Here is a 12,512-nt window from a genome sequence, read left to right as displayed (position 1 = left end):
GTCCATTACCAAAGACTTGTGACAGAATCTATCATTCCTCCAAGAAATAAACTGGATTTCCTGCCAGTGCAGTAAATAATGGCAGTATGTATTTTACTGCTACACATCCCAGCACACAAGCTACGTGGCAGAAAAATTAACATTATTCTAGTCCATCCCACTGCATCTCAAACAAGGGCAGCCTAAGGCCCTTCTTTATCCGAGTCTCTATCTCTCAGGCTCTGTTTTAGTTACACAATGTGGAGCTCTAGACAAGACCAAATGTAGAAGCTGCTGAGGTGATACGTGAAAAAACCTCAATCTACGTTCATTTCCCCAGCCCCAGCTTCCTCTTTTACAGTCAGTTTCACTTTTGAGATTATATGAGCCTCTCACAAAGTCAATAGTGGAACAGAAGCCACAGATTGATGCAAGTGTCATTTTATTACTACTACCTCCCAAAAACATTTTCATAGTGAGGCACTGACTGCCAGAGCTTAAGGCAACAAGAATGAGCCTGTACAAGAGGTGATTTTGTTTTATCAGAAAAAAAATCCATTATTTTAAAAAGTTTTCTATAATGCATACATTTTTTTATCATGAGAGATCCAAACTTAATGACAGTATATAAGTATGCTCTAGAAACAAGAAGAGTAACCTAATCATAATCTAGAAAAATGTTTACGTGTATGATTAGTATATTAGTCCTTGTAAACAAACAGACCCACTCAGACTAAAATTTAGCTCAGTACATGAGTGTTCTCTTAGGTCACAGAGCAAAAAAGGAGAGTGTAAGATTTTCAGCGAAAAATATAAATACCCCAAGGCATTCCATTATTTTAGCGATTATCTGAACTCATTGACTGGAAAACTCACTCCTGAAAAATAACTCCAACCGTCTCCCTACACAATTGCTTTGTAAATAGATTAGGTAAGATAGTGAGATAGACTTAGAAAAACACACTTCAATTTAACAACGAACAGGGCATCAGCCTTGTGCTCAAACAGTGGCTTTCACTATCTTTGTAAATGTCTGTAAAGGAAATACTTGGGGGTATTTCACAGTGGGCCGAAAATGGGATGAAAGCTGGCTATAAAGTAGCTTTGCCATATGATGGACACATTCACCAGGCTATGTTTCTATAATTGCGGCAGCTCAGACAGTAATTTTAACTATCAAGCAAATAGACACAAATACTGAAAGTATGCAAGAAATTCAGGCTTAATTATAAGCCTTTGAGTAGTATTTTAGACAAGCCTCTAGATCAAGACTATTCTTTTAGATACACATAGTGTCTAGTGGAGAAGCAAAATGAGCATGTGGGGACTTTGAAACTGAAGTTCAAATAAGCCTACCAATACATTAAGGAGTAAAATAGAGTAAAAATTGCTTTTATTTTAGAACACTTAACTGAACAAATGGGAAATATAGCATCCATAAAGATATATGACATAGCCTAGAGAGACACAATAGAATGAAGTGATGAAATACTTAAAAGAAACACTCTGAATAGCATTTAATAATACTTGAGAATAAAGAGGTGACCACATGTCCAGCAGATAACCAATTACTATTTTTATGGCCAGGTAAGTACGGTTTATAAGGTTGCTTCTCACACTCTCTTCAACATCCTTTCTGTACAGCTGTGTTAAAATGAGATTCCGGTTGCAAAAACCATACAGGTGTAAAATTGTTCTTTCACTAGCAATTTGTGCTGCAGTCTTAGATTCTTGTAGCTACTCAGTTAATCCTGGATGTGTGAATGCACAAATACACAGCCTTTGGTGCCACTGAGGTTCAATAGTCTATTCAATCTCAGCATGTTTACTTTTCTGTCTCACAAAACTATTTCTAGGGGATTTTCCCCCCACTATTTATGTCTAGTTCCCTATTTGTATATTGGTCTCTTTCCCTTTTCTGTTCTTTTATAGACAAGATAGTATTACTTATCTGTAGAAGACCATACTGCAGTAAGCCACATTAAGACTGTCTTAAAAAGCAATTTATAAACATTTACACCTATTGAGAAGAACTGGAGGGTTGACAAAAAATTAACCATGGATTTTAATGCAAAATTATATACTTCCTGGACACAATTTTCAATGGAAAATACTAAAGAAAAAAAATTCAAAAAAGACATATCTATAAAAACTGATTAATATGGAGCTCATACATCTGGTTTACAATATAAAGCATGGGGAAAAGAAATTCTAAAAAATCACAAATTAATTCTAAAATTCAAAAAATTAAAAAAACTCATTTAGAAGGTCCTTAAGATTCCCTAATACAGTGGAAGAGTGTTCATTATAATTACAGATATAACAAAGTTTTTCAATAAGAAAAGGTTGAGTTAAAATCTTGCATCCTATAACCTAAGGTCACTAATGACATTGCACCTTGAAATAGCAAATTGCAGATTTCTTTAGCTTATTTTATTAAATGATGAAAACCAAGACAAAGAGATATAATATGCATATAGGAACATCTAAGTTGGCTCATAGAAGGTATTTGTCATTTACTTATAAATAAACCAGTTTTTGATTCTTTTCAATGAGTATAAGCTCACATCCTATTGTGTTTTCGATAAAGGACAGGCATCAAAATATTTATACATAAGATGGCTTTCATTTATTAAAAAGACAGCCAAAATATTTTAAATGGGCATTTATGTATCTTGGAATTTTTAATTTCAAAATACTCATGCATAATATCAATAATATCTACCATTTCATAACATCATGCCATAACTCAAAATGCTGAAATTACTTATTTAAAGCTACTGCCACTCACAAACACTTCCTAGTATCAGTTCTGTTTTCCCTTGTCTATTATTACACAATACCTATTACTTCATATCAGGTATTTTTAAACCATGACCCAAAGAAATCTTCCATGTCTCACACAAAGGAAGAGTCACCCCTGTCTATTCAGAAAACAAGTTTCTATTATCTTCATAAATATATTATAGTGATGAGTCTCTAATAGAAGAGCAACTACGGTTTGATTTTTCTGGAAACCTTGAGGTTTAAAATAAACATACTGAAAGTACCTAGAAAATGAGTAACCGATAAGACTTTTGGGAGAAATGGCAGGAACTGTCCTCAAAAAGTCTGGAATGCTGGGTTAGCCATATGTTCCTGTGGATTATGCTGTCTTTGCCACAGAACACTTCCTCTCCTTTGACTTGAAGCCTCTTCAAAGGAGCTCCTAACATTTCTTCCCCTTGTGGCAGTTACAGCTTCAGTCTAAAAAGATTCATTCTTCCTTATATTCACATACAATTCATCTGAGATTAAATTTGCTACAAGTAGGTGTCTGATACCAACTGTCTTTTCCCTGACTGTTAAAGAAAGAGTTAGATATTAATATTCATACTCAAATCTAAGCATAATTGTAACAGCTAATGACATCTGAAAAGTTCTGCTCTACAAAACCGGATTGAACATTCGGGATGAGCACCCATTGAAAAAATATCTTAAAGAAAACTATTTCCTAGGTTTCACCCACTAAATGAAAATCACTGATGGAAACTGATCAGAAAATATACATGCAGAGTTTGATTTCTAGAGAAGCTCCACATTATTTTCCCTCAGAAGTGCTGCAGACTAAGAAAAAAGTAATTGAGCTAAGGTCTGTGTTTGGAAGTACACAGCAGGAAAGTCCGCCTTGTACGTGTCAATGATCTCGGTCTTGAAATAGAAGAGATGGAAATCAATGTAATCATAGTTCTTTTTGCTCAATCAACCACCACTTTACCAAATAGCCTGGACAGAACAGCTCAACTTTTAATAATAATTTATGGGGGAAAAGTTAAAAGTTCTTGTTCTGGTGAGAAAGAGAGCATAGGTGGGTTCTACCAAGAATCCCCTTTTTTTTCTCCTGAAATGGGATTTTCATGCACATTCCTCTCCCTTTAAAATTTCAGTTATATGACAGATATCAGACTGAAGATGGTCCTTTCCTTTCTCTTCCTCTGAGACAGGTAATTTCTAGCTACTATTTCTGTTCAGCTCTTTGTGTGCCCATTATTCAGAGGTTCACAGTCTACACAAAAAACTGCTTACTTAAAGTAAACAAATTATTACTTTTAATTCCAAAAAGTGTTCAATTTTTTCTTCCAGTAGACCAAACCAGGGCTACTGAATACTGTAGCCAAACAGTTGAAATAACACAAACTGGGGGAAAAGAAGCTTCTCAATCAGTTCTTCCACTGAAGAGACAAGCCATCACAAATTAATTCAGAGGTAAAGGGCAAAAACCTATTGTCCCCATTGCTTTTGAACAGAGTACCCATTCCTAGAGTAAATGCAAGCCAGAGGACCTTCCAATAAATTGTTCTTCAGAGAAGTCATTATGGTAGGCCATCAGGGAAGGGCAAGATAATTAGTTATTTATTAGTTCAAGGTCAGAGCGGCTACTCCCATTGCTTGACATTCAGTGCTTCACGTGAAATATCAATCAACACATTTCACAGTCGTTGAACATGACAGTTGTCCACAGCACATAATTTGTTCTGTGTTTACTTGCCAGATTTTCCACTGCCAGGGTGCACAGGAGTGTCTGGCCACCTTGTATTTGATATGCTGCAAGTATTTGCCTTCTTTCATACTTACAGGCAAAACCAAAGAATAAAGCTGAAGAGACACCTATTAAATTCAGGAGCTTTTCTTCCAAAAATACAAAAGACACATGCAATGCATTCATTAGATTCCTATAGGAACATTGTACACAGCAGCCTTTGAATGCTATTGTGGAAAAGAGACATTGTTTTGAAGAGATTATTTTAAAATCTTCAAGTACAGTAAGATATTAACAGGTCCTCCATTCCCAAGTTGTATTAAAAAAGAAATCAACCTAATTTAAGAAGAGAAATCATATGAGGAATTCAAACTCAAAAGTTGCACTGAGGAAAGGCCTAGAGCTTAGACTGTAACAACTGACCAACCACAGGTTTAAGGTTTATTATTGCCACACTACCACACTCGTTCAGTACCTCCTGCCTTTACACACCCAGTACATCGATGTATAACTTCTGCAAAATTATACTTTAACGTTCAAGATTGTTGGTAACTCAGTGAAAAAAAAGCAACCACTGAAGAGATGATGAATTCCAAATAAATATGCTGTTATTATATGATGACTTTTATTAACTCTGCATTATGAAGCTCTGTATATTTGATCGCTTATTGAAACAACAGCTCAAGAGTTTTAATGAAAATGGCTTCACTTCATACTTTTATTTTCCTAAGATGACTATTTTACCTTTGAAGATCTACCAGCATTTTTCAGTAGACAACATAGAACATAATATTGCTTTTAGGTTTGTTACCTTGATGAGACACAAAAAACAGAATTATAGTTGAAAACAGGACTAAATCAGAACAAAAAAAACTTATCACAGTGGTATTTATTGTCTTTTTCAAAAGTTAGTATTGATGCCAAGATCAGCAATCCAGATAAAAATCTTTGTAAGTCACTTACCATATTTATTGATGATACAGGACCAATGCTGTTGACATAAATATCAACATCAATAACTGTTGGTTTTACTGTGGAGAAAAAAAAGAAAAATTATTTTGCAACATAAATAATCACTCCAAATACTTTTCCCCCCAATAACCATAAGGTCTTTTTTTCAGGTACAACTACTGAGAAATATGGATAATGTATTTTTAGGAAAATGCGGTCCTATTACTCCTACCCAACATAAAAAATTGCAATAAATTAAAACCTGTACCACTTCATCATCGCAATTCCAATTTGTCTCAGCAGCAATTTTCTAAACAAACTTTCAGGTCTAGGCACAGTAGCTCAAAGTCAAGCTCAAACCTAAGATGTCTGACATGAAAGTAGAAATAATGCAGTGTATTACTTTTTCCCTTTGCCTCAACATTAAGGTTCTTTAGCCTGTTTGTTCCACATCAAAAAAATCTTTCCAGGTTTCTGCATCTCATCAGCCCTGAAATCATCCTAACTTAGAGTAAAATCTCTATGAAATCTGATTAGCTAAACCTAAGCAACTCTTCTTTCAATTTAGACTCATTCCCTTCAGTCCACATTGCCTTTGCACTCTTTCATTCAAAGGCTTTTGAATTTGATTTGGTTTAGTCAATGCACATTTCCCATAAGATCTTCCATTTTTTCAGACTTCCTGGACTTAATAAGCCAAGACAAGCTCTATATTCCTTTGTTTTGCTGAGGGCACTGCGATTTCTCTTTCTTTCAGCATCTTTGGTGTCAGTGTACCTGCCGGACATTATTGAGCTCTTATTGGTGACATAACCTGACTCTAAAATAATGCCACTATTACACAAAAAGACACATATTTTCTTTACTTATACTGCCATTCTTCCAACCCCACAGGTTATATGTTAACCTCTAAATTGAGATCTAAATTAGTGGTCTACTTTCTCCAGAGTTAACTGACTCAAAACTAAGTATAAAGACTAAATGCTGTTTTAACCTGCAATTGATGCAGGCTTGCCCCTACTAAGCCAACAGCTTGTGTTGGACATCTTCCTTTCCCATAGAAGAACCTTCTCCTCTACATGGCTTTCAAAAACCTCCAGAGAGTATTCAAACCACTGAAGTTTAGGAACTGTGTTGGACTTGGACTTTTTTCACTAACCCCCAAGCCTCCTAGAATGAGGAAATGCAGGCATATTGGCCATTCAAAACTCGGAAAGCTTTCCTCTGGGAAGGTACTGAGCAGAGAAATGAGGAACAGTTAAATACCAAGGCTCTGCTGGAAGCTTATCTATGATAACTATCTGTCATTTGGTGTAAAGCCATCTGGCACAAAGCTGAAGATAGACAGGAATCTTCACATGTAAAGATGAATCTTTTTTGCCTGCATCCCCCAAATTTCAGACTATCAAAGCGGTGTCAAGTAGTTTTGAAGTACTTGAAAATTTTGATGGTTATGAAAAAGAGAATTTGCATGCCGGTTTGTCCTGTAAGGTATGTATGTATGTTTAGGAAGGCTATATCCCCTGTTGCAAAAAACAGACATTAAACTGGGTGAAAACAGTGGTTAAAGATGATAACCATTCTCTCTAATTCATTAAGTAACACATACTTCTTGACTGTGTATGGTCAGAACATCCAGGATTATTTAAGGTCATGGTTTCAAACTGCCTGAAGTACTGGCTGATAAACTCAGATCTCCCCTTCAGCAAAAGAAAATGTGAATTCAGCTGAACAAGCTCAGCTGATTAAAGCAATTCTAATTGTACCCAGCTAATAACTAAATAGGAGTCTAGCAGCTTCTGGTAATGAGTTGCCTCAAAATGCAGTAATAAATGTCATTACACAGGAATTGGTAATAGTGAGGAACTACAGCTAGTTCTTCCACCAGAATAGCATTCATGGAATAAAGAGCTCTAAGCTTTATAGGGTTTATGTATGTGTCTAGCTGGAAGTTCAAGGCTAAGGAGCTCTGGCGAACATTAATGGCACTAGACTTAAGGATGTAAATTGGCATGCAATTGAATCTTGGCAGGACCAGAACACAGTGCTTGAAACCTGTTTCTGTTTAATCCTTGCAGCAGTTAAGTATATAAATAGAATATGAGGTGGTAATTTCTTCTGAATGTGCTGGACCAAATTCTCTTATGGTGAAAAAAAAAAAAAAAAACAAAACCAAAAAACAAAAAAATACTGCTTGTTAATGTTAAAGAGAATTTGATCTTACTCACAGTTACTCACAGTAAAGATCTAACCTTGAAACAGAACACTAAACAACAGTCACTTCTTCTGTCAGACATTTCCAGTGAAATTCAAATTGAAAATAAATAATAAGAAAATACAGGTAAGCTATTATACATGTTCAAATTAAAAAAAAAAAATTATAAAGATTGTAAGCTTACTTTAATTACTTTGTTTTATTTTTCTAGGCAGAGGTAAAAAATATAAATGTAATTTGATTGTATGATAAATATGTATTCAGATTTTAAAAGAAAAGTCAGAAGAACATAATTCTTGTTGTACATGGTCTTTCATGGATATAAACACATACAAACAAACTAAGGATTATCAGGTATAAATTTTAAATTTGTTATCATGAGTTTAAATTCAAAATACTAACCAAAATGAAGAAAGGTTTTAAGATTATTTTCTCCAAAATGCATTATGAAAAAGGAAATAACTGAGTCTTACAGTTATTGTGTCATATTAGAAAGAACTCACCCTACAAAGCTCTTCAAAATAAACTGAGTTTCGTGGAAAGATGAAAAAGCTACACTATCGGGAAGGTTGGACCGGATGATCCACTGTGTTACCTTCCAACCATTCTGTGATTCTGCAATTTCAATGCCTGCTCAGTTTTTCAGTGTTCTGCATGCATTTGTGAACACAGCTCCTGAAGGAATTCAAGCCTCACATGGAGTTGTTGAGTTGCAGACGGAGCTTTTTTCCTTGCACTGGAAGAGTCCTCAGTGTTGTTGACAGAACAATGAAAATGTTAATACCTCACTAAAAGGTGACAGTAAGATTAAATATGGATACTCAGCTTCAGTACTGTTTTGTTTTTGGCAAAAACCCAAGATAGTTCTAAAGAGCTGTCAGAAACTTTGAAAAATTACTGGCAGAACCATGTGTATACAACATGCAAGAGAGCAATTAAAGGTTGTCAACAAATGTACCAGCCTTCTCAAAGTTCATTAAAATATTATTTAATCCATGGCAGTAACTTTCCCTAAAAGATAGTGCAAGCACATCTGAGTAATTGCAGTGTTACACTGCTACTCAGGGCTACCAAAGGTAACCTAGCTACTTATCACAGTCATTTTATCTTCAAACATGTTGGCTTTAATTGAGGAGGGGATTTATAAAACCAATCAAAATGTTTTTAAACAAAACTAAGGTCATCAGATCCAAATGCCCTGGCTTTGAGACAGTGTTTACATTCCAGTCAGCTTTGTAACTATCACTTTGCAAAGACACTACCAACAAGTACTGCCTACAAACTTAAAAAAACCCCTGACAGTTCAAAACACAACTATGGGATTAATCTAGTTCTGCGTTGTGGATTTACAAGGGTGAAAAAAAAACAGTACCTGAACTTGAATCTCATTAAAATCCATGAAGACATTACTGTTGGACATATGTGAGTTGATCATGTGTATTGAAAAAATTGAAGAGATAAATCAGGAGAATTTTAAAAGAATAAATCAAAAGAGAGAATGTTATAAAATTTCATGTCATGTAGAGGAAAAAATCTGCAAAATGTTCCTGACATTTTATTATGCTTATTTACTACTCTGAATAATGCTGTCCTTTTAAAATATCTTTTAATTTTTGATAGATCTCCACTATTCAGAACTGATGCTTATTTCATGAATGAAACCACTTTTCTTCCTTCAGAAAGCTTCCTCCACATTTGAAGTCTGTCCAAATAGCGCTAATGTTCTTGCATAAATCATAAATATTTAGAAATATTTTTAAAATTTTAATATTGGGAAATATTTTTTACAAGCTCAATTAAACAGAGTGTGTCTTACTGAGTTCTCATTAATTTTAAAACAAAATTATTTTTTGCTGAGAGTTAACCTTTCTTACATTGTTCAACCAACTCACAGGTTTATTCTGGTTTTACCCAACACAGCAGGGGTAAAAAATGTTATAGATCAATACATACACATTTGTAGAAGCAAAGCAGCTAGAGCTAGATTTTTAGAAGGCACAAAAATACATAAAAATCACAATATGATCTCTGTTCAAGACCTACAGGGCCGCTTGAATTCTGCCCCAATTTTACAAGACTACTGACTAACAAGATTGGCTCTGCAGTAATGAGATATTTTTTTATATTACTCTGTAATGACACTTTACATTCTCTCATTACCACATAAATTGCTATTTTTAAATTGGGACAATGCTGTGATAAATCATTACACAGATATTGGTGACTGTAATAGTAGTGATTATAGTGTTAATTTTTACTTTGCATTAGTGATGACGACTATTCCAATTTTCCTACGTGACCTTATTGGCAACATCTCTTTACCTAGCTATTCCTATAAAAAAACCTGCTCTGCTAACAAATCACTTCTCAAGACTAAATACAGGCAGCTAACACATCTCCATTTTACAACAAATAACCACATTTGAAGAAAAACCTGGTAACAGGAAGTGTTAAACCACCATCCCTGGAGGTATTTAAAAGATGAGTGGATGTGGACATGATTTAGTGCTGGATTTGGCAGTGGTAAGTTAAGGGTTGGGCTCAAAGATCTTAAAAATCCTTTCCAACTTGAATTATTTGATGATTCTCTTCTCCAATGCTACAAATCTATCAGTGAGGAAAATTAAAAACCCTCATTCTCCCTGCATGAAAGAGAATGGGCTTGAAAACAGATAGATGTCAAAGTCCTGCACTTGCTACAGACACAGAAACTCTGTCAGAAGTGACATCCATATGTTTTAGGTTCAAGCTACCTAAACAGAACTGCAAATGAAAATCAAAAGAAGAAAGAAATTTTGGATTAAAGCAGTACCAGGATGAGAACATAGTCCTCTGAAAACAGCATTTTTTTACATGCTAGGTTTGGTTGTCATTTTGTCCAGGAGTGTGAATGACAGTGTGCACATAAACGGACTCCCTCAATTAACTACAAATCACTTTTATTCTTCATTTCCCACCATAACTATCAATCAACCTTCAGCACTTTCATCCTTCATTTACCATTCCCCAACGCACAAGCTGTAATTTTTCAAGTATTATGTTGTAGAATGAAAACTGCAGATAGTAATGGTTAGGCTTGTTTTCCAATTAATTCCTACAGTTTTAATTTTTGTTTTACTTAAATTCATCAGAGGGGAGAGTTCCTGTGTGATAACATAAGATTGAAAAATAATAGCATTTGTTCCTGTGAAGTCTAGCAAGCTAGCAACCAGGGTGTGGAAGAACAATAACAGCCATAAGAAAACTACACAGATGTAAAAACAAGCAATATTTAAAATAATATGTGCAGAACATAATATGTCCCTGTTTAAAGATGACAGAACAATTAGTTTGTGCCATGACCACAAAATGGCAGCTAACACTGAACATCTTTGCAGTTTACAAATACTTGCTAAGAAACTTCCTTTATGTCAGCATAGTCTGACTAACCAGAGAAGGAAGGGGAAAGAAGAGAAGTATTTTTTTATGTAATTGGTATCTCAGACTTTCCCTCTTACTTAACTTTCAACTCCTGGCTTCCAGAAAGTTTGTATGCTACACTCCCTTGATCCTCTCAGATTAAAAAATATGATAGTGAAGTTATAGAGTAGAAGAGAGAATAAGAACTAGCAGCTTCTACATTTAGTTTTGTGTGTGACAGTTAAGACTAAGAGTTAGGCAAACATTAAATGTCAACCAAACTTTCCTACCTATGATGCCATTCAAGAAAAATATTCCATCTGTGTATGCATCAAGCCATTTCAGCAAACAGTCACTCTCAGGAAATAAGACACTAAATAAAAGTTACCTATGTAAATTAAATCTTGACATTCCCAAAGAGAAGGTTGTACTTTAAGGGAGCTTGCAGTTTAGTAATTGGGTAAAAGGCCACTTTCTCCAACACACAAGCAATACTTCTTTTCAACGCAACACAAGACTACACACAAGATGTAAGTATTGCAAAGATACAAGTGGCTTCTTAGATATGAGAGAAAGAAGCATTTTATATAGGCAAAGAACCACATTACTTGGGGTAAATTATTGGCAGTAAATTATGGGGAAAATTCAGAAGAACAATACTTGAATGCTAAAATATTTCTATATATTGAAGTACAGTAAGCTTCAAATTAAAGTGTTGCTTTCCATCATTTGATTTAAATCAGGTGATCTAATTAAAAAAAAAAGTGAGAAAAAGAAAAAAAAAGGGAAAATAACCAAAACTCTTAAATAATTGGAAAAACAAAACTGGGTTGCTTTGGAGAATTTTAAGCAGAAACATTGAGTTGCAGGGCTTCAGGCTCAATGCATTGGACTAAAATTTCTCTACTTATACTTTCAGAATGGCACATTAAAATTTTACCTGAGAAAAGGATGAATAAAAAGTAGGATGTTTCCCCTCAGGGTTGAAAAGCTGTGAACCAAAGCAGGTCAGAAAGCCAAGGCAGAAATTCCTCTGTACTCAGTCCATGGTTAAGTGATTAGAAAAGCAGAATTCAGGCATGAAGAAAGCCCACTGTCAAGATCCTCTCCTAATCAGAGTTGCTCCCATGCAGGATTTTGAAAGACCCTATGTTTAACACACTGAACCAGCACAAAGCAAGACTATGTGCAAGCAGCCTATTTGTTTATGTAATCTTTCAAAACTCTAACATGTATCACCAAAATCTGAAACAGGTATTTTGGAGTGTTCATAAAGTAGCTTACCCCTTATTTGCTAACTTTGCTATTAATATTTTAGAAATATTCATGGCCATCACTGCAAAGGAAAGCATCAGTTCCTGAAAATGGTAGAGAATTAGAACTCCTGCGGAATCAGAAGAAATAAATCCCTTCTATCATGCCACCTAGAACAGTGGTGGATTTCTCATT

At 34.9% G+C, this 12,512-nt stretch overlaps 1 protein-coding gene across 1 annotated transcript in view; it reads right to left on the bottom strand.

The window, feature by feature from the left end:
• The window catches only part of GABRG3 (gamma-aminobutyric acid type A receptor subunit gamma3), a 290,284-nt gene that overhangs the window by 268,357 nt on the left and 9,415 nt on the right, over window positions 1-12,512 (bottom strand). Inside the window, exon 3 of the mRNA XM_088051108.1 lies at window positions 5,462-5,529. Within this exon, the coding sequence (XP_087907234.1) occupies window positions 5,462-5,529 (68 nt within the window). The remainder of the gene's footprint in view (window positions 1-5,461; window positions 5,530-12,512) is intronic.

The sequence above is a fragment of the Pseudopodoces humilis genome, chromosome 2, assembly GCF_049639895.1.
Source record: "Pseudopodoces humilis isolate 2021_Gansu_Grassland_sample_001 chromosome 2, ASM4963989v1, whole genome shotgun sequence".
NCBI classification, from domain to species: domain Eukaryota; kingdom Metazoa; phylum Chordata; class Aves; order Passeriformes; family Paridae; genus Pseudopodoces; species Pseudopodoces humilis.
This window is presented reverse-complemented; position numbering and strand designations above follow the sequence as displayed.